The sequence below is a fragment of the Pelodiscus sinensis genome, chromosome 8 (assembly GCF_049634645.1).
Source record: "Pelodiscus sinensis isolate JC-2024 chromosome 8, ASM4963464v1, whole genome shotgun sequence".
Classification (NCBI taxonomy): domain Eukaryota; kingdom Metazoa; phylum Chordata; order Testudines; family Trionychidae; genus Pelodiscus; species Pelodiscus sinensis.
The window spans coordinates 6634882-6652294 of record NC_134718.1 but is presented as its reverse complement, the minus strand read 5'-3'; the positions used below and the strand labels follow the sequence as shown (position 1 = coordinate 6652294).

Here is a 17413-nt window from a genome sequence, read left to right as displayed (position 1 = left end):
GGGAATAACCCCCGCTGACTACGAGTGACTCCGCCCCACGCCTTTTCCATGCCTCTGCTGATGGAAGCTGCTGGACACCAACTCTCCAGGCAGAGAAGAGCCCCCACCCACAGCTGCATGTCTGTCCCTGCTAACTCAACCTCCCACTTTCCCTGACTCCATAACCTTGGCATTCCTGGTGCTCTCAGCCCATCTCTTCTAGCTCACAGCTGGACTGATGTGAGCTAGAAGAGATGGGCTGAGAGCACCAGGAATGCCAAGGTTATGGAGTCAGGGCAAGTGGGAGGTTGAGTTAGCAGCTGTGTTCGGAGGAAGGCTAACCTGGAATTGGTCTTTGCCTGGAGCCAGGCAAGCTGAGGCCAGACTGCTCGCTGCTCAGGACGTGCGGGTAGACGGGTGCGGGCGTCTCCTGCTGCCAGCAGGAGACGCTCGGGCCCCGAAGAGCAGCACGTTCCAGGCCTTTGGGCACCAGGAGCCAAGTGCGCTGTGGTGACCCTGCTCCTCTCCCTGTCGGAGCCGCCCATCCTGCGAACAAACCCCTGGACACCAGAGAACTCGCGCTATGGCCAGCAGAGACGGCTGCCCCTTGGTTTCCCTTGGGCTGTACTGCCTAGATGCGGTGCTGGTGGCTGAGAGGCAGAGCACACAGCTCATTCCTGCCCGCACAGGGCCACCGGGCCTTTGGGACACTGACACCCGCCCCCCCAGCCCAGGCAGGCAAGGGGCCTCTCACTTTTTGTCCTCTCCAAGTTCTGCTGGCAGTTTTCCTGCAGCCCTTCCATGGACCAACCCCCCCCCCCTCGCGATGGGACTGTCCCTTATGGCCTGAGTAGGCATCAAGCCCCTGTCCAGTGCTTGTAGCAGGGCGTGTGGGTCATACAATTACGCCGCCTGTCTCAGGAGCGGCTGGGGCCTGGCACGTGGGTCACACACCCCCTGTCTCAGGAGTGTCTGGGGTTGGGGCCTGGCGCGTGGGTCACACACCGCCTGTCTCAGGAGTGTCTGGGGTTGGGGCCTGGCGCGTGGGTCACACACCGCCTGTCTCAGGAGCGGCTGGGGCCTGGCGCGTGGGTCACACAATTACACTGCCTGTCGCAAGGGTGTCTGGGGCTACTTTGACGCGGCCTGTCTCAGGAGTGTGCTGGCTACCTCGTTCCTCTCAGGAGCAGGCAGGGAAGACAAACTGGACGCACAAAGCCCTAAGGACAGAGGTTTACTCGTTATGACTGAGCCCTCCATTGCATAGCCAGGTGGCCTTTCCATGCCCCACTCCCCGCTGTCCGAGTGGGCGCCAAAGCTAGAGCTGGGTCCAAATCTGCCGTTAGTCTGATCCCAGGGCGATGAGACACAAGCCCTGAAGAGCGAGCGAGCCGGCTAGAGACACTAACCCCTTCGCCTGGCCACGGCAAGGGCCCGAGGGAACTGGAGGTCGAGGGATGAGCTGGAGACGGGAAGCCGCCACCTCCCGGCAGCAGGGAGAAGCGAGCAGGCGGCCTCAGAGCCGAGGCTTGTGCTGGTGGGATTCGGACGGGTCGTACAGGCCGAGCAGACGGTCGGCCTCTCGCCAGCCCGACAGCAGGGCCCCGTGCGTGGTGGAGTAGAAAGTCCGGTGCGTGGCTTCTCCGGCAAAGAGCACCTGCAGCGGCTGCAGCGGGAGGGGCAGACACAGGAGTACACACCATTAGGGCTTTGCTGCGGGACCCCCACGCCCAGTGGCTGCACTACGGCCGGGGGAGACCCAGCTCCACGACCTTCTGGTTAAGCCATCGAAAAGCGGGGCTTCCCGAAGCAGCGGATCCCCTGGGCATTTCCATGCCAAGTTCCCCACCCCACTGCCCTTGGCACGCTCGCCACCGTCCAGGCATCTAGCTGGGCTCAAAGCTGGCAAATGCCAGCAGCTGGGGCGTGGTCCGCCCCCTCCGGCTGTGCTCAAGGCGAGCAGCGCCGTTACCCTAGGGTCAGCGGCGTCCTCGGGGAGGGGCTGAGCCAGCGCGTCGATGTCGTCTCCCGAACTGCCCACGGCCACGTAACTGTAGGAGCCCCGGGTGTAGGGCGCACTGTGCCACTGCGATCTCAGCACCTTCTTCGGCGGGGCGAGGCCGGGGTCCCCTGCACCACAAACAGCAGCTGAGCGCCCAGCATCTCCCCGTGCTAGGACCAGGCATGCAGGGCTGTCCCGCCACTCACCCTAGCAACCAGAGCGCGGGGGAGGCACCCTAGCAACCGGGGAACCCTAGCAACCAGGCACCCTAGCAACTGGCGCACCCTAGCAACCAGAGCACGGGGGAGGCACCTTAGCAACGAGAGCACAGGGGGAGGCACCCTAGCAACCGGGGCACCCTAACAACTGGAATGCAGGGGAGGCATCCTAGCAACCTGGCACCCTGGCAACCAGAGGAGGGGAGGCACCCTGGCAACTGGAGCAGGATGAGAAGGGGCATGCCGGAAGGAATTTGGGGTCCTGCCCGCAGTGCTGGGGCTGTGCTAGCGGATAAGGAGAGGGACGATGCCGTCTGCTTAGGCACCACTCACAAACCGGGCCAGGGCCGAAGAGCCAGGTCGCCGCTCCACGCCCGGCAGGCAGCTCTGCAAACTGAGGCAGGGCCTTGCGCTTGCATGAGCGCGGCTAATCTGGCACCTCGAGGACGAGCTCTTCCCCACGGGGTGGGTGGCCCACCGATGGGGGAGGGGAAGGACAGTTGTCCGGGGCCGGCGCCCTGGGCCCTTTAAATCGCCGGCGGAGCGCTGTGCCACGTGCTCCGGGCAGTGCTAAGGGCTAGGGAGCGGGTCCAGCGCCGTGCTCCAGGCAGCGTTGAAGGTCGGCTGCCCTCTGCCCCGCCCCTTGCAAAAGCCTGGCGCTGGCCTTCCCCCACCTTGCCCAGGGGTCCCAGCTCTGCTGCCCATGGCGAAGACCCCTCGGCTTCCGGTTCAAGGCCTCCATTTGCAAAAGGGACGAGAGCTTGGGGGAGGGCTCAGCTGGAGTCAACATGGAGAGGCTGATGATGGGGACTGGGGGTGCCTGGCACTTGCTGAAAACCAGGTCCCTTTAAGGCCAATCGAGCGGGGGCCCAGGCTGCTGGCCCCTTGAAGAGCGCAGAGCGAGGTGCAGGACAGCTCACGCCTGGGCCAGGCCCTGCTGGAGAGGGGGTACCTGTCAGTCGCCGGATGACGTCCGTCAAGACTCTGAGAACTTCAGCATCACTCAGGGTCTCCATGTACTCCGATTCCTTCCCAGCAAGGAAGCCACAGAGGACGTGTCCATACCTAGGAAAAGGCCATTTCTATTAGGGGAACAACTTCAGTCCAGAGCGGGGAGCTGCTCGGAGTGGGGGAGGCAAACAGCAGCGGCCCCACCTCTGCAGAGAGCAAAGGCAACTGCTAGGGTCTGGCAAAGCTACGGTTTGCCCTGCATGTGTCTCTTGGTATCCTACCCTCCACCCCTTCCAAAAGAGCACAGCTAGTCTCCCCGCCCCCACCCGCGGGGCCCAAGAGATGCGAGTTCTCAAGGGGCTGAGCTGGTGGAGTGAGAAAAGCCACAACGCTGCCACGACCTAGTTCCCTAAAGCTGGCGCCAGGCATGTTCTAACCCCCGAGCACCCCAGAAGCCCCAACGCAGCCCCCCGCCTACCGCTCTGGCGGCTGGAGGACCACAAAGACAACCAGTTTTCTGAACCAGCCGGCCTGCAGGTCGGTCTCAGCCTCGGCCAGGGGAGACTCGTCCTCCCAGACAGCCTCGATCAGCTGACAGTCCGCCGGCCAGAAGGGCTGCTCAAACTCCAGGAAGATCTTGTTGTTCGTCCCAAAGCCCAGGCGTCGGACGGCGTCGGCTTTCCGGGGCGGCAGCGGCGGGTGGAGAAAGGTCTCGTGATGCTCCTTAAGGAACCCTACAAAGGGAGAGCAGGTCACCTGTCTTCCCTGCCGCTGCCTCCCAAGCCGGAGCCGCCTGGCACAGGGCTGCCCACGGCTACGTGCTGCCAGCTGCCCAGGCGTGGGCGGTGAAGCCAGGGGGTCAGGGAAACATTGGCAGCGCCTGTCGCCCTGCCGACAAAGGGCCCTTTGTGGCCCCGAGGAGCCGAAGGCAGCAGCCCAGGATGGAGTTTCGCCTGCACTGGTGACGGGATCAGACTCCGCTGGGCAGGCTGGATTTCATCCCCAGATGGGCAGCAGCGAGTCCTGCCCCACGTGGCTGGGGGCAGGGCAGGCCGCTGTCAATCCGGGGCCCAGCCGTGGGGCAGACAACGGGCTCGGGCCACGTTTTGCTCCTGGCACAGCGCTAAAGGAGGGGTTCTTTGCTGCAGAGAGCTGGGGGAGCGCAGCTGCGATGGGGAGAGGGGTCCTCAGCCCTGCACGCCCACAGCTGAGACAGAGCATCCTCCCACAGAGCAGGTGGAAACACTTTTACACAGCACCGAGCACCAGGCCTGCCCCGCAGCCAGCAGCCTCCCAGAGCCGCAAACACGGCCAGGCCCTCGATCCGGACGGGCAGCTGCGACACCTTGTTCTTCATGAACCACCTGGGCTTCTCGCATGGCATGAGCACCCCCCAGTGCTACAGTCGCAGCCTCACCCCCCGCCAGAGCCCGCGGTCGCCACGGGGAGGCTGAGGCAAGGCAGAGGGGCCGGCACCCCTTTGTGTTGGCGCTGGCCGAGTGTCACGCCCACCCAATTCCCCCGGAAGCCAGTTCTGTGTGCGGTCCGTTGGCCGGGAGCACTCCGTCCCTGCGCTGCCCAGCTGCTCCTCGGGGGCCAGCACCGCCCCGGCTGTATCAGACCACAGCTGGCGAGGCAGGTGTGGCTGCAGAGCCCCAAGGCACATTTGGTGGGGGCTGATACAACAGGCAGCTTATCAGCACAGGGCATGGGCCCTGGCAGGGGCTGCTGCAGCCCACAGCTGGAGTCCACTATCACCCGTGAGGGTCAGGCCCGGAAGGCAGGATCCAGCTGGCAGAGATGGACAGTGCAGGAGCCCTCCAAAAGCGAGGCTATCTATCTCCAGGGGCAGCCGTGTCTCCGCCCCCCTGCTCGCTGGGTCTCTGGGCTGGGGGCTGCACCGGAGCGCCCAGTCTGCCCCCAGCCCAGGCGGGAACCCGCTGGGGGGTTACTGACTGGATTCGCCCAGCATCAGGGCGGGGATCTGGTGCCCTTCCCATGGGAAGCCTCCCGAGTCTGACTGCCTGGAAGGCTTTTCCCTCAGCCCCCAAGGGCTGACCCCAATTATCCTGCCATCCCCCTCTCCCCCTACTGGGCCTGGGTACTGGGATGCCCTCAGGCCCTGCCCAGCCTGTGCAATTTGCTTGGCTGGAAGGGACCCTCTGGCATGAGCCCTTTGGCTTCTTCAGGAGGCAGAGATGCCCACAAGGGGCTTTCCCCCCTGGCTTTAGACACTGGAGGTTTGGGCCTGCCTGGTACCTGAGCTCCCTCCTCCTTGGCATAATGCCCAGCAATGGGGTTTCACCAGGGCTCAGGCTGGGAGGAGGGGCAATGCCACCCTGATGCCCCCAGGCAGAGCTGCCCTTCCCGTGAGCAGCAGACAGGAAGGGCAGGGCCGGGCCCAGCCAGCCCACGGAGCAGCGTCCGGTTCCCCTGCCTCCCAGGGAGGCGCGAGGCGTGTCACCTAGCGCAGTGTTTCCCAAAGTGTGGTCCACGGCCCAGTACCGGTCCTTAGGAAAAAAAATACCGGTCCTCAGAAAAATTGTCACGCATGATTCTTGGGAGAGCCGGCCGCCGCGGCATCTCTGCCAGGCATGCTGCCAGGCGGTGGGGCTAGATCCGGCGGAGGCGAGGACCCAGGGAGGAGGCCGGGTGCACCGACGCAGAACGCCCGGCGCTGGATGCAGCCGGGATTGGGGCCAGAAGGGGGGCGGAACAACCCGCTGGACAGGTAGGGCCAGCGACACGTCCCGGGGCAGGTGCAGCCTGCAGTTTCACCCATGAACGCAGGCACAACTGGGGGAGAGGACACGGGGCTACTCACCCAACCTCCAGGGCCCATACGAGCCGAGACACCGGGAAGGCCTAAGAGAGACCTTCTAACCTTACCGGTCCCAAATGGGGGTGTAGTAGATACCTTGGGGTTGGGAAACTGCCAAGGGCAGTCAACCGGGCCGCTCCTGTTGGCACTGGGCGCTTTGGGAGGACCAGAAACAATGTCTTTGTATATTCATAATTTGCTTAATGAATATGCAAATAAATGCGCCAGGTCCTCCAAAAAGCTTGTGAACGGGTTTACTGGTCCCCAGGATCAAAAGATTGGGAACCACTGACCTAGCGGCACCGTGACGACGACGTGATCTGCTAGGAACCTCTCGCCGTCCTCACACTCCACCTGGACCGGGAACGGCCGCCCCTCGTGGCCCTCCTCCTGGTAGGAGCCGCCCCAGCGAACCGCCCTCACTGGCTTGTGGAACATCACGCTCCCCTCGGGCAGGGAGCGCAGCAGGCAGTCCGGGAGGCCTCCGTAGCCACTGCAGGAGAGAAAGGGCCCAGTGCCAGGACATCAGCCCAGGGCTCGCTGGGGTCCACGGCCTCCTCCCCGAGCTCAGACAGACCCACCCACGAGGCCCACTGCCTCCCAACCAGGAGAGGCCCTGACCAGCGCCCAAACTTGGGCCTTAATTTCCCCCTGTCTTCCCCAGAGCTGTCTGGCTCCGTGGGGGGAGCCTGACCCCCGTTCCCTCCCTCCCCAGCTGCTCCAGCTGGCCTGGGCGAGCGAAGGGCTGCTGGGTTCCCTCTGTGCGGGGCACACAGCGGGCTGCTGCCGGCGGGACCAGCACAGAGCTGGCGAGGGCGGGTGCAGCTGGCAAAGCCCCAAAGTACCAGTTCGGTGGGTATGGCTGCAGCAGGCACAAGGTGGGCAGTGCAGGGTGCAGCCGGGCATGGACGGCTCTCCCACCCTGCCGGACTCTGCTGCGGAGGCGCAGCCGCCGTGCCAGGTCGCCCTCGAAGCCTGCCAGCCTCGGGTGGGCCCACTCACTCACCCGGGGAAGGTGCAGTCCAGGCCGGGGAGCATGGTGTACTCCCCAAAGGGCCCCAGCGCCACGAGGTCCATGCTGTGGGTCCCGCTCACGCAGCACTCCAGCTTGAAGCACGTGTTAAGGACGGCCAGCGTCAGCCGCTTGGCATCGGCATCGCCCCTCCGCTGCTCCAGCTGCCGGGCGATCTCCGTCCGCAGATACTCGCCCACGCTGGGCACGGGGGCCGGCGGCGCGTGCAGGAACTCGCGCGACCGGTCCAGCAGGGTGGCGAACAGCGTCTGCGCCTCTTCCACCAGCTCCGGGCTGAGGACGCGCCCCGCGCTGGAGTAGAACACGGCAGGCAGGTTGGGGTGGCCGTCCACCTCCACCTGCTGGTTCTCCTCCGACAAGGCCTCCTCGGGCAGCAGGCCGTACTCGGATGCCAGCCGGAAGACGGGGTTGGCCTGGGAGGGCCCGTGGATCCAGTGGGCGCCCATCTCCACCACTTCGCTCCCTAGGCGGCGGGGGGACATTGCACAGCTCATGGGCACTGCCAGGCGGGCCCAGCCTCTGACAGACCCGCAGGAGCAGCCGGGGGATAGTCTGCCCCCCACAGCTGCACTCGCTGGTCAGCAGCAGGCACAGGCCGGCTGGGAAGGGCTAAGACGCGGCCAGAGGGTTGTTCTCACTAGTCAGAATATGGGGGCAGAGGGTCGCTCACCCACTGAGCACAGACACACCCAGGGAGAATCCCGTCCCCCCCGGACAGGCGCTGGGATGCAAACCAAGAGGGAGCTGTATGCCACGGGGACACTGCCCCCAGCCTGGCACAGCCGCCCCCAGCCTGCTGCCCCCAGCTGGGTACAGCCGCCTGCGGCCCTCCAAGTTGGGCACAGATCCCCCCCAGCTTCGCACAGCCCCACCCAACCTGCTGTGCCCCAACTGGGCACACCCACCTCCAGCTGGGCACAGACCCTCCCAGCCTGCTGCCCCCCCAGCTAGGCACAGACCCCCCCCCCCCCAGCTGGGCACAGACCTCTCAGCCTGGCACAAACACCGCAGCTTGGCACAGACCCCTCCAGCATTCCACCCCCCCCAGCTAGGCACAGACCCTCCCAGCTTGGCACAGCCCCACCCAGCCTGCTGCCCCCCATCTTGGCACAGACCCCCCCCCCCAGTTAGGCACAGACCCCCCCAGCCTGCTGCCCCCCAGCCTGGCACAGCCACCTGCGGCCCTCCAAGTTGGGCACAGACCCCCCAGCTTCGCACAGCCCCACCCAACCTGCTGTCCCCCAGCTGGGCACAGACCCCCCCCCCAGCTGGGCACAGACCCCCCCCCAGCCTGCTGCCCCCCCCCACTAGGCACAGACCCCCCCCCAGCCTGCTGCCCCCCCCGCTAGGCACAGACCCCCCCCAGCTAGGCACAGACCCCCCCCAGCCTGCTGCCCCCCCGCTAGGCACAGACCCCCCCCCGTTAGGCACTGCCCCACTCAACCTGCTGCCCCCCCAGCTGGGCACAGACCCCCCCCAGCCTGCTGTCCCCCCCGCTAGGCACAGACCCCCCCCCGTTAGGCACTGCCCCACTCAACCTGCTGTCCCCCCCGCTAGGCACAGACCCCCCCCCAACCAGGCAGAGCCCCTGCCCCGTGGGGCGCGGCCGGTACCGTATTGCTGCGAGCAGACGCGCCCCCCGGCCCGGCTCGTGGCCTCCAGCAGGCGCACGTGGGGCAAGGCCCGGGAGCCGCAGAGCCGCTGGGCAGCGCCCAGCCCCGCCAGCCCCGCGCCCACCACCAGCACCCGGGGCCGGGCCCCGCCGGCCTCCTCCATCCCGGCGCGCTGGGCTCCGCTCCGCCCGCCCCTCCGCCCCCGGGAGCCCGCCCCGCCCCCGGCCCCGCTCCGCCCCGCACGGCAGCGAGCGGTGATGCCCGGTTCCCAGCGCTCAGCGGGGCCCCACGTGCTGCCTCTGCCCGGGGCCTGGCCCCCGGGCTGTGCCGACCCCCCTCCCCTCCGCCGTCGCCTTTTCGCTGGGACCGAGCAAGAAAGAACCAATGTCAAGTCCCTCCAAGGGCGAGCGCAGCGTGTCTGCCCAGAGCCTGGGAGGCTAAGAAAGGCCTGGCCAGGCAACGCTGTCCCGAACAGCTCGGCCGGGGACGGGCTCGTCCCGACAGCGCCAGCGAATTGTCGCCCCGGCTGGCACAGCCTCCTGGCCAAGGGGAGCGAGCCGCCCGCCCAGCCGGGCTAGGGAGGCTGGATGGGGGCACACACACAGATGGCACGCAGCCGGTGATTCTGCGTGGGGCCACACCTTTCCCAGGCTGCTCCCACCGTGCCCAGCCAGCGCCGCCGGCGGGAGTCTGGGTCTCCCCTCGAGGTCTGCTCGCAGCCCGTGCCCAAGGGGGTGACCGACTGCCCCCATGATCAGCAAGGGTACAGACGAGGAGGGCACACAACCAGCCTGCAAGGCCGGGCTGGGAAGCTGCCCGCAGAGGGGGGCAGCCCGGCACCACCCCAGCTTATCCCAAGGGACCCCAGTCCCCCACCAACCAAGCCCAAATACCACAGCTGCATGGAGACCACCTCTCAACGGCTTGGCCGGGAGCAGAGGTCCTACCCCGTCCTGCTGAGCAGCAGTGTATGCACTGCCAGACCGACCCCCCTGCTGACAGCCAGCGTGGTAGGGCTGGGCCTTGTCAGACTAGGCTTGGCAAAGGGCTCAGGCCACTGTGGGTTTTGCACAGGTGATGCTGTGTGGGGGGAAGCATCTCAGCTCCCAATCAGCAAGTTTTAACCTTTGGTGGAGGCGTTGGGATCCGGGGCAGCTGCGCCACCATGCGCCACCAGGGGATGCCACAAACTGGGACCGGAGAGGCCAGGGATTGGTGGGTGGCACCAGTATGAACAGTGCTAAGACAGAAAACCCAAAGGCGCATTTTCCGTTTGAGTCTGCAATGCTCCTTGCGATCAGCTGGAGAACAGAAAACCACCCCCGCCCTGCACATCTTTGTTTCACTGAAAACTCCTTTGGGAGGGAAAAGTCACCACACCCCACGGCTCTTCCTGGCCTCTCGGACTCTCCTGGCAGGGGGCCCTGAGGGAGCAATGGCCAAGATGCCTGGATGGCATCTTGGGCCCCTGAATGCAGAACACCCCCCCACCAGCCTGAAGGAGGGGTCAGGCCCAGACAGGAAGCCCTGACACAATCTGTACTTGCCCCCTTGGACTAAACCCAGCGCAAGGGCTTCAGAAACCCAGTGAGGGAGCCCCCCCCCCCCCCCCCAAGGTGATTCCTTCCCTTTCTGCTGGATCTGGGTCCGACACGGCAAACCCCCGCACTTCCTGCTGGCCGGCCCGAGAATTGGAACTAACCCCGCGCTGCTAGGGAGCTGCTTCTGAGAAATGCCCGAGTGACCTAGCGCCGCACAGAGCCACTCGCTGCCGGGAATCGGGATTTCCCAGCTCAGAACGAAACCCAGACCTGCCCGTCCCAGAACGCATCCTGTACTCTCCCGTAGGCGGGGTCAGCGAGAAGGAGCATGTGACCGCTAGCCGTGGGCGAGAGGGCATGCACGCGTGTGTGCATGCTGGCGGGAGCGGGTGTGCGCTGGGAATTTGCTGGGGGGTTCACGCGGGTGTGCGCCAAGTGTGACTGTGTGCACACAGCTTATGGGGCAGGCAGGCGGCGTGCATTTGTGAAGTTACTGCGTACAGGTGCGGGAGTGCGTGCCGGCAGGCGTGTGTGCGCCGTTGGGAGTGTGTGCACGTGGGCCTGGGTGCACGTGCAGCTGTGGCTGGCTGCGTTTGTGGAGAAGGGGTCCCCCGACAGCTGCAGGGAGCCGGGTTCAGGGATTTTACTTTCCTTGCCAAAAGAGGAGTCCACCAACCAGCCAATGCTGGCGTCAGACGCTTCCCTGGGGAGACCCCGTTTGCTGGCAGAGGGCACGTTTCTGCTCCTGTTTGCACAGCGCCAGGACACACCAGCTGCTCCGGTGACATGTGGCTGGCAGGGCATTGGGCTGAGGAGCTGTGCTCCAGGTGCCGCTGGGTCAGGCTGGTTTCTGGGGCTGGGGAGGGGCTGCATGCTTCCAGGCGGGGAGCTGGGGAAGTCACCCTTGTCATGCCAGGGCTCTTTGGAAGAACAGGCACGTGCAAACTCCCTCAACGCATGGGCCCTTCTTGGGAGAGCAGCTCCGTGCTGGGCCCTTCTGCTTTGTACTGCGGGGCGGCCCTGGCGCGGGGCACCCAGGGGTGCAAAGCTCAGCCACGGGGCCTGTGAGGGGTGAGACGGCGGGTGGTGGGGCAGGAGGAGGCCACAGAGTCTGCTGGATCCTCTGCCTGCAGACAGGGTAACTGGGGAGGCTGCTCTAAGTCTTGCTGGCTGGGTTTCCCCCTGCAGCAGGCCCAGATCGGGGAGCAGTGGGGGGCGGGGCTGTGGAGTGTCCCCTGGTTCTGAGAGGGGCTAGTGTCATGCAAGGGGGGGGGGATGCTGGCACGGCCCCTGTGCTGCAGCTTGCAGCGCTCCCCCGGCCTATGCGCACTGGGCTGGGTTGAATGAACCTGCTCCAATGAACCCGTGGAGGGCCAGGCCGGGACTGTGTCGCCGCTGGGGCTCCCACACGGCTGAGCGAGGCAGATGGCGTGTGACGTCAAGTCCTGGGTGGGTTCCGGTGCCTTCCCGGAAGAGAGCTTTGCTCGGGAGGGAAAGAAAAGCAGAAGCCACCGACTTTCTATTGCGGGATCCCCCTGCCAAGGGAGGGCAGGTCCCGGGACCAGAAGCCGCTGCCTTGCCCTTTAGTTACAGAGAAACGCTCGGCTCTGTTTTACGCCTCGCGGTGTCTGTCTGGGCTTGTGCAGTGACACGAGTGCCTGCTCTGTCACACACGACCCATCTGATCCAGATAGACACACGTGCATGCTGATAGGGACATGGAGGGAGCGTATGCACACATGCACATACACATGGGATGAGTGCACACCCACTTACCAAGGGAGCATGTACACACACACACACACACACACACACACACACACACACACACGGAATGCATGCATACGCACAGAGTACAACATGCACGCAAAGGGAGTACATATGCATGTGTATACAGACACAGGGAGTCCACGTGTGTTTGTGCACACAGAGGGAATACACATGCATGTGTGTACACACACACAACGCACACACACACTGAGGCATACTGCACACCCATTTGAGTGCATGTGCACGCACACAGACAGGAATACACGCACACCCGCACACACGGGGACCGCACAGGCGTGCACACACACACACATCTGTCAGTTTAACCCGTCAGTTCCAGAACCAGCTAAGGCCTCTCTGGGAGCCGAGCGAGACTCCACCACCCCCTGCACCCGGGCCATGGCTGGCCAAACGGCTGTCCTGGCAGCCAGCCACGCAGCTTCCCTTGAGCCCGCACATCCCGCCAGCATGGGCGAGAGGCAGGGCTAGCCAGGCTGGGCTGTGTGTCAGAGACTCCGCGCTGCAGGGGGCCACAGAGCCTCCCCGCACACGGAGCATCTCCTCAGCCCGGCCCTCGCTCCCTTGGGCAGCCCCAGCCGGTCCCCGGCCCAGCGTGTGTCTCCGGCCGAGGGGCTTCACCCGGTGACTGCTCCACCGGGTGCCACGGTGCTGCGCCCCGAAGAGAGGGGGCACGATCCTGTTCCACTGGGGCCTGAGATTTCTGGCTGCCCCCCGCTGGCTGTTACCATGGCAGCCAGGCCGCGGAGCCGAGCAGTGCACCCCCCCCCCCCCCCCATGCCAGCCCTGGCTGCTTCTGGGCACGCGCCTGGCGGTGATAACGGGCCCGGGGCGGCTGCGCCCATCCTGCGCTCCAGGAGAGCAGACGTGGTGGAGCCCGTCCTCCCTCAGCCCCTCGGGCAGCGGCCAGTCCTGCCTCCTGGGGCACAAGGAGCCGGCCCCTCTGGGGTCAGGGCCACCTCGCCCCACGTGTCTGGCAGGGCCTGGGCGCTGTCCCAAGCTGCCGGTCTGCTCCCCCCGGCCCTGCCCCAGCTCTGCTTATTGCTGTCAGGCTCAGTCCATGGCCTCACGGTCCCATCCCTCCCTGGCTCCCCACGCCGTGGGTCCTGGAACAGGCAGCAGCATGAGGGAGGGAGGGGGCAGGTTAGCAGCTGGGGGAGGCAGGGCTCCGGGCCTGCAGGGGCCTCTCTGTGCCACGGGCCTCTGCTTTACAGCGGGGACCCTCGGCCGCGCTACCTGCCCCCACAGGGCCCAAGGGCCTGCCCTGACACAGAGCTATTCCCAAGGCCCTGTGTGGCCCAGGCAGCCCTTATGCAGATGCAGGGAGTGGGAGGCAGCCACCTCTGGGGTGGAACGCAGCTAGGGCAGGTGGTGAAGAATAACGTAGCTGGCTGAAACTGCAGTGGGCATTTTGGGCGGGGCTCTGTTGCAACGGGGCTGGGAGGCATGGGGGTAACGCCCCTGCCGAATGCTAGCGGAGCTTCGCTGGCCATAAGGGCTCCTCACCGGCTCAAGGGCAGCCCCCCCCTCAGCACAGAGCCCAGGAGCTGCATGCTGGCCCCTGGCCCCGCGGGGAGTCTCCACATCTCCGGCTCAGGGCAGCGGAGGTGGATTCTTTCCTTCTCCTGCGGGCCTGGCCAGCGCAGACAGGAATAGCCTGAGCGGAGGGGAAGCTGGAGGGCCGGCCGGCCAGCCGCTACGTGCTCATCAGCAGGACCGCGGCTCCGCAGAGGAAGGGCGCCCCCCGGCCCGCTCCACCTGCAGCTCCACATGCTCTTGGCTGGGCCGGAGCCGCATCAGCGGGGTCACGGCCCGCCCGGAGAGCAGCTGCACGCGGCCCAAGTCACGTAGAGCCGGCAGCGTAGGGAGTGAGCCACAGGGAGAAGCACCTGCACCCCAAAGCGGCCAGGCCCTGGGGCCCTGCGGCCTCCAGCCTCTGAGCCAGCCCCGCACTGAGCTAGGAGCAGCTGGCAAGCGCCCGTCTCTGCCACACCAACGGGACACGCCAAGGGGACATGCATCTAGCCCCCGGCCGCTGGGGGTCAGCCCTTTGTGCTGCTGCGCTGCCCCATGCCTGGGCCAGGCCGGGCCCATGAGGAGCCCCAGGGCAGGCGGCTCTCGCTCACTCCTAGGGCAGGGATTTTGTGCTGCATTTCGGCAGCTGCGGCTCTGGGAACTCCTTCCCGCTGGCACGCTCTTGGCTCCCGGGGCCCTGTTCTGGGAATAGGTGCCTGAGCTGGGAACCAGCCCCTGCTGGGCACCAGCCCAGGGCGCTTCCGGCACCCTCCCCCTCGGCTCCCTGGCTGCCCGAATGGAGAGGGCCCTGCCGAAAGTCGGCAGCCCCCAGCCCCACTACGACCTGCGGCTCCCTGCACCCAGACCTTCAGCCCTGCCCTCTGCGGCCACTTCAGTAGGAGCTGCCCCCGGGGAGGGCGTGGCCGGGGAAGTCCAGCTGCTGTGCCCTTCCCTCCTCTTAGTAGACAGGGGAGCTGTGAGCACCGGGCTGGCTAGGTAGCCCTATAACATCCGCATAGGAGGGGATCGGGCCCTGGAGAGAGGGTCCCCAAATAGTACCAGCCCCTTGTCCTCCACTACTGCCAGCTGGTATAATGCTCAAAGCGCCATTGATGCTAATGGAAGGATGCCCATTGACGCAGTGGAAATCCAGCCCATTGACTTCAAAGCAGCGCTGCCCATTGGCACCAGACAGGATCGGGTCCGTTTGAGTCCACGGGCTCCACCCCAGATTGGCATCGCCTGGGGTTTTACCCCACCTGCACATTAAAAGGGCGACTCTCCCGTTGGCGTTTTTAGCTCTGACATTGCAGAGCAGTTCGGAAACGTGGTCCCGTTCCTCTTCTTTTCACCCCCTGGTCCCAGAACCGACTGGGCTCCGAAGCCCGAGCCAAGATCCTGGGGCCAGCGCCGTACATGGGCGCTCCTAGCTCTTGGTATTTCATCCCTCCAAACACTGGGCGATTTCTCCAGTATTTGTGACAAGGGAAACTTGGCGCGTTAGCCACTGCAAACCCAGCTTTGCTCAAAACGGGCCGTTCCAGGCTAGGCGCTTTGCAACATCTGAGCAGATTTCCAGCCACTAACGTGCTCTGGGGTGCAGCCTTTTCAGTGCTGCTGTGATTATTTCGGTCGTCTCTTGCCACTCTGCAAAAATAGATTTCCAGTGGGGTTTTTCCATAGCGCACTCCAAAAACGCCAGGGCCTCAGGACCGGCTGTGCCCAAAAGCAGCAAACCCCCCTCCCGGATTTGCATGGAGTGAAGACTCCTTATAAAATCCACAATAAGAGAATCCGCTGGGATATTAATCTGAAAGATAAACAGTTGCTGAAAGGTCACTGAAATCACCCCAGCCCCTCCCTCTGCTCGCCTGTGTTTTTCCTCTGAGTACACCGTGCCCTCTGCCTTCCTGAGTTTGCCTTGTTCACTGCCGCTTCTATTTTAGGAAGCTGCTGGCAGTGAGTTATAGCCGCAGGCAGGAAAGGATAAATTCAGGCGCAGGGAGCAAGGCTGTTCAGTAACATCCTAGCCCGGATTCAATACAGGATCCAGTAGGCAATCTACGGGGCCGTGAGCCGACGGGGTTCGAAACAAAGCTCTCTGTCCCAGCAAGCAGAGTCGCTGGTAGGATCTCAATCTCTAGGAAGACAGCCACTTCCCACACACAAGGTAAGAGGCTAAGGCGCTATCTCCGGAAAATCCGGGCTGTGCGGTCAGTGCTTTGTATCCACACAGCTCAGCCGGGGAAGCTGGCTTGATCCAGCGTGGATCAGAAACGAAGGCATTTTGGAGCAGGGGTCCAAAAGAAAACAGATCCCCCAGCTATCTGGGCCCAGCTGTCACTCTACAGGGCCCTTCTGCAGCCTGGGAACGCGTCCTTCTTCCTCCGGCCTCCCGGGCGCGTACAGTCAAGGGGCCGCTTGAGACTGAAAGGAGGAGCTGAAATTCCCCGATTTCTTATGCATTGGCTCTGTGTCCCAGAGTGCTGCTTGGGTCTGGGACTACCGGAGCATTTCAGCCCCGGCCATGATGGTGCACGCCAATCCGGCAGCTGGCGCGTGCGGGGGCAGTCCCACACAAGGCCAGCCGTCTGTGCACTGGCGTGGCGGGGTAAGCCAACCCAGCCACATCAGGCCTGGGCATGATTGACCAGGAGGCTGGGGGACTCAGGCCTGGGCGTTTTGCTGGCTCGAGGAACGATTGCGGAGCAGTTCTCCAGCGTGTGCTCCGCAGCGGGTCGGAGTTGATCCACGATGCTCCCTTCTGGCGTGGGGTTTACTGCTCTCCCCGGTGTCAGACTCGCTCCAGATCAGGGCATGCAGGCCAAAGCCTGCTCTCCGGGCGGTAACCCGGAGGAAGCGGAATGAGTCTGCATTTACACGGAGGGGTGGGAACGGAGACAAGCTGAACCGATGCAACCGATGCTCGGACAATGACCGGCCAAGCGCCTCGTTCTCTCTCCCTGTCTTTGCAGTACAAGCGCCAGGCAGCTGATCGCCGGGACTCGCGGGCCTAGATCGGCGCGACGGGGGAGATGTTGTGTGTGGGGAGCAGCCCCGCGCGGGCCGAAGAACCCCTGGCAGGGCTGGAGGAGTATGTCCGGTCCATTAGCCAGCTGGCCCAGCCTTGCTCGCTGTCCGGCGCCCTGCCTTGTCCGTGCCAGGGCAGCCAGGCCAAGCCATACAGGTTCCAGCGGGCCCGGGGGAAAGCTCCCCGGAGCGGGGTCGCCCCTCTCGGCCCCGAGAAGGAGCAGGGTAACGCTCCGTCCCTGCAGGACATCACGGCCCAGTTCAACGGGCAGCACAGCCCCCCGGAGCTCACCGCCGGCGCCGACCCGCTAGCCTGGCTCTTCGGACTCTCAGCAGTCAAGGAGCCGAGCCCGGGCCTGCGGAGACGGGTGCGCCCTGCGCCCCGCTGCTCCCCGACGGCCACCGACGCAGGCGGATCAGAGGTCGCCCCGCAGAGCGCCCCGGGGAACCCCGGTGCCACCGCCGGCCACAGCGGCGCAGCCCACAAGCCGAGCGGCCCGGCCCCACCTCTGGAGCGGAGATGCCGCTGGCAGCGATCCCGCAGGCGGCCGGCTCTCCCCGGCTGCGCCGCGAGGGGCAGGCCCGGCCGAGCCCAGAGCGCCCGCCTGCCCGTCATCTATGAACTGTGAGGGACTCTAATAAAGCGCGTTGAAAAGAGGGCACCGTGCGGCTGTTCTGTGGGCTCATTGCCCTGCGCCCAGCCTCTCCTCTCCGCACCGTGCCCGGACGCGGCACTGCCCCCGGCCCCAACACTGCACTGAACTGCTCCCGGCCCCTCATCCCCTCCCCCGCCTCGACGCGGCACTGCCCCCGGCCCCGACACTGCACTGCACTGCTCCCGTGTCAGCCGACGGTCAGGGCAGTGTGTGCGTGTGTGTTACACCCAAGTCTTCAACTGCTGAGACACAAAGTCTCGTTGCAG

General features: G+C 65.2%; 2 protein-coding genes across 3 annotated transcripts in view; one reads left to right on the top strand and one right to left on the bottom strand.

The window, feature by feature from the left end:
* Nucleotides 1-1196: 1196 nt before the first annotated feature.
* Nucleotides 1197-17413, bottom strand: part of PAOX (polyamine oxidase) — a 41073-nt gene continuing 24856 nt past the window's right edge. The window contains exons 1-7 of one of the 2 annotated variants that reach the window (XM_075934674.1): nt 8618-8821; nt 6978-7467; nt 6265-6464; nt 3629-3884; nt 3152-3264; nt 1952-2109; nt 1197-1645 (exon numbers count right to left, since the gene is read on the bottom strand). In XM_075934674.1, the coding sequence (XP_075790789.1) occupies nt 1496-1645; nt 1952-2109; nt 3152-3264; nt 3629-3884; nt 6265-6464; nt 6978-7467; nt 8618-8780 (1530 nt within the window). In that variant the 5' untranslated portion in view covers nt 8781-8821 and the 3' untranslated portion in view covers nt 1197-1495. Of the gene's footprint in view, nt 1646-1951; nt 2110-3151; nt 3265-3628; nt 3885-6264; nt 6465-6977; nt 7468-8617; nt 8822-17413 lie in introns of those variants that run through there. The other variant, XM_075934675.1, reaches the window with a different exon arrangement.
* Nucleotides 14588-17158, top strand: DEPP1 (DEPP autophagy regulator 1). Its single transcript, XM_075935622.1, has 2 exons — nt 14588-14662; nt 16479-17158. Exons 1-2 carry the CDS (start codon nt 14588-14590, stop codon nt 17118-17120), a joined length of 717 nt encoding a protein of 238 aa, XP_075791737.1. The 3' UTR covers nt 17121-17158.

What these genes read in the sequence shown, in the direction of transcription:
- DEPP1 (XM_075935622.1), top strand. Translation starts at nt 14,588, where the DNA reads ATGCCCATTGACGCAGTGGAAATCCAGCCCATTGACTTCAAAGCAGCG. An exon ending in TTGGCACCAGACAGGATCGG is followed by an intron (nt 14,663 to 16,478) that starts GTCCGTTTGAGT and finishes TCGCGGGCCTAG; the next exon opens with ATCGGCGCGACGGGGGAGAT.